This window comes from Ambystoma mexicanum, chromosome 12 (assembly GCF_040938575.1).
Source record: "Ambystoma mexicanum isolate Mex_15411 chromosome 12, UKY_AmexF1_1, whole genome shotgun sequence".
NCBI lineage: Eukaryota > Metazoa > Chordata > Amphibia > Caudata > Ambystomatidae > Ambystoma > Ambystoma mexicanum.
In genome coordinates, this window is record NC_090936.1 from 547,570,784 (window position 1) to 547,573,437 (window position 2,654).

Genomic DNA, 2,654 nt, shown 5'->3' on the forward strand with positions numbered 1-2,654 from the left:
ATAAAAAGTGAATAAACAAAACCAAATATGTAAATACAGGATAACAGAATATAAAAATGCAGTATACATTACATGGCTACATGACATTTGGATACCCCACCCGTTCCCTGGATTTCAGCACTTTCACACATGAGACGGTTGCCTGAAATCAGAGAAACATCAATGTGGTCATAGAAGCGGGAGGAAAAAAACTTGAGGTGCAGGTCCTAGGATCAGATTCAGGATACGCTTCCAGGCACAGTTACTGAGTACAACTCGATCGATAACAGTGGTGGATGCTGACAAAGCCGTAAACTAGCCAACAGAATTCCTCAACTTACTCGACCTCCCGGGAATGCCACCACATAAACTTCGACTGAAAGTTGGGTCACCCACCATGCTGGTTCACAAATTTGACCCACCTAGTCTGTGTAATGGCACAAGGCTATGCATTAAATAATTGCTGCCCAACGTACTTGAAGTGACAGTGTTCTCAGGAAGGGAAACAAAAACTTTTGTTTATAAACAAGCCTTACAATGAACATGTATTTTAGTAATATTGCACCTTAGGCCTGTGGTTGTTGCCACCGTCGGCATCATGTCACCCATCATACTGCTCAGAAATCCCCATGTTGTTCTCACGTACAGTTATACGTTTCAGAATGAGTTTTTAAGAAGAACAATAAATCGTGTTGTGTAGTCTTTATGAGAAAACATTTTTAAAATTAGAAATAATTGAAAAATTATGGAGCGTTTCCGAAAAGCGTAAAACTACCTTAAGGTATTTCTAACAAATAATACCTATAAGAAAATAAAATCCCAGGCAATGCCAGGTATATAAGATAGTCTTATATATATTTAAATCTGTAACTTTGTGACTCATCTTCAAGTTTTGCCAACATGGTTAAAAAAAAAGACTTTGGCAAAAGAAAAATGATTATTTTAATTGCGGTTAGCTTCCTTAATTTGAGCAAGGCAATGTTTTACATTTCTTGCCTTTCGTGCATGTCTACCTACTGATAACTTTGCAGGCACTTTTCTACCATGTACAGACATCTATTTAAACATTAGTTCAAGCAGCTCACATTCACGTATTAGCTAATATGTCTTAAGACATGAACTTTCAACCACTTTTGCAAGAGCTTCTTTGACATCTTTGTTCCGTAGGCTGTAGATCACAGGATTTAACATTGGAATCAACACTGTGTAGCATATGGAGGCAAATCTGTCCTTGGACATGGAGTAACTGGATTGTGGCCTAAGATACATGAAGAGAACAGGTATGTATAGTACAGTGATGGATGCCAAGTGTGATGCACAAGTAGAGAATGCCCTCATTTTCCCCTTTGAGGTGCGTATTCTTAAAATGGCAGCTATAATATAAGCATACAAGGTCAAGACAATGAGGAGAGATCCCACTTGCACACTGCCACCAACCACAAATGTAACCAACTCATTCAGTGAGGTGTCAGAACAGGAGAGCTCCAGTAATGGAGGGATATCACAGTAGAAATTTAAAATCTTGTTTGGACCACAGAAGGACAACTGAAAGGTGAAACTGGTGTGTATCAGGGAAGTGAAGACGGAAAATATGTACATGCCAGCTACAAAGACTAAACAGAATCTTTTGTTCATCATGGCATGATAGAGCAAGGGATTGCATATGGCATTGTATCGATCATAGGCCATCACAGACAAGAGAAGTCCATCAGAACTGGCTAATGCTATATAGCAAAACATCTGTGTTGCACATCCAGGAAGAGATATTACCTTTGTTCTTGATAGCATATTTGCTAGCATGTTTGGTGTAATTGCTGAAGAGTAGCAGAGATCTACAAATGACAAATTAAAGAGGAAAAAATACATAGGAGTGTGAAGTTGAGGCGCTACACGGATCAATATTATCATACTGCTATTTCCCAAAAATGTGAAGATGTAGACCAAAAGAAACAGCACAAAGAGTTTAGCTTGTAGAACAGGGTCATCTGTGAGTCCCAAGAGGACGAACTCTGTCACTGATGTTCCATTTCCCACATGCATTGTTCTGTCAACTGATTTGCTGAAATAGAAATGTAGAGAAAAAATAGCAATCACTTGTTAGGTTGATTGTTAAGTGTGCATTTTTCAAATTGGAGATATTTACCCCAAAATAAGTAGCAGTTGGAGTTACACAGCCAAAATAATAAGCCACTGTCCATTTTTAGGGATATTTACATCAAAGGTCTATCCTAGGCATCCTCAATTTCACCTTGCAGGCCTTAAAACACACCCACATTCAGGAATGAAAACACACACAGATACACTAAAATGACACACACCCCTCCACCCCCCCCCACACACACAATGGATGCAAAAATATTCAATACATTTCTGAGATCAACATCGAGTTCACAATTTTCAGAAAGAATCAAAACAGTCAAATGAACTGCATTATATATTTAAGGCAATACATATGATGATGGTGTAGGAGTAAGACTCGGACATAAGGGTGGCATGCTGATTGGCAAATACTTTTATTTATTTTTTAAAAATGGGATTTTGGAGGAAATCCTAACTTTCCCTATCGCAAAGTGGGGGTTTCCTGCCTCAAAAAAGTAGCTAATGAAACTGTCTGTGTCAGAATGTCCAAAGTAAAATTCAATGTCCTGTGTCCAAATCCTAACCTGTCCCTCAAA

The 2,654-nt window shown here is 38.5% G+C and overlaps 1 protein-coding gene across 1 annotated transcript; it reads right to left on the reverse strand.

The window, feature by feature from the left end:
- Window positions 1-1,077: 1,077 nt before the first annotated feature.
- On the reverse strand, window positions 1,078-2,019 carry LOC138514570 (olfactory receptor 5AR1-like). Its single transcript, XM_069630029.1, has one exon. It carries the CDS (start codon window positions 2,017-2,019, stop codon window positions 1,078-1,080), a length of 942 nt encoding a protein of 313 aa, XP_069486130.1.
- Between the last annotated feature and the right edge of the window lie 635 nt (window positions 2,020-2,654).

What these genes read in the sequence shown, in the direction of transcription:
- LOC138514570 (XM_069630029.1), bottom strand. Translation starts at nt 2,019, where the DNA reads ATGCATGTGGGAAATGGAACATCAGTGACAGAGTTCGTCCTCTTGGGA.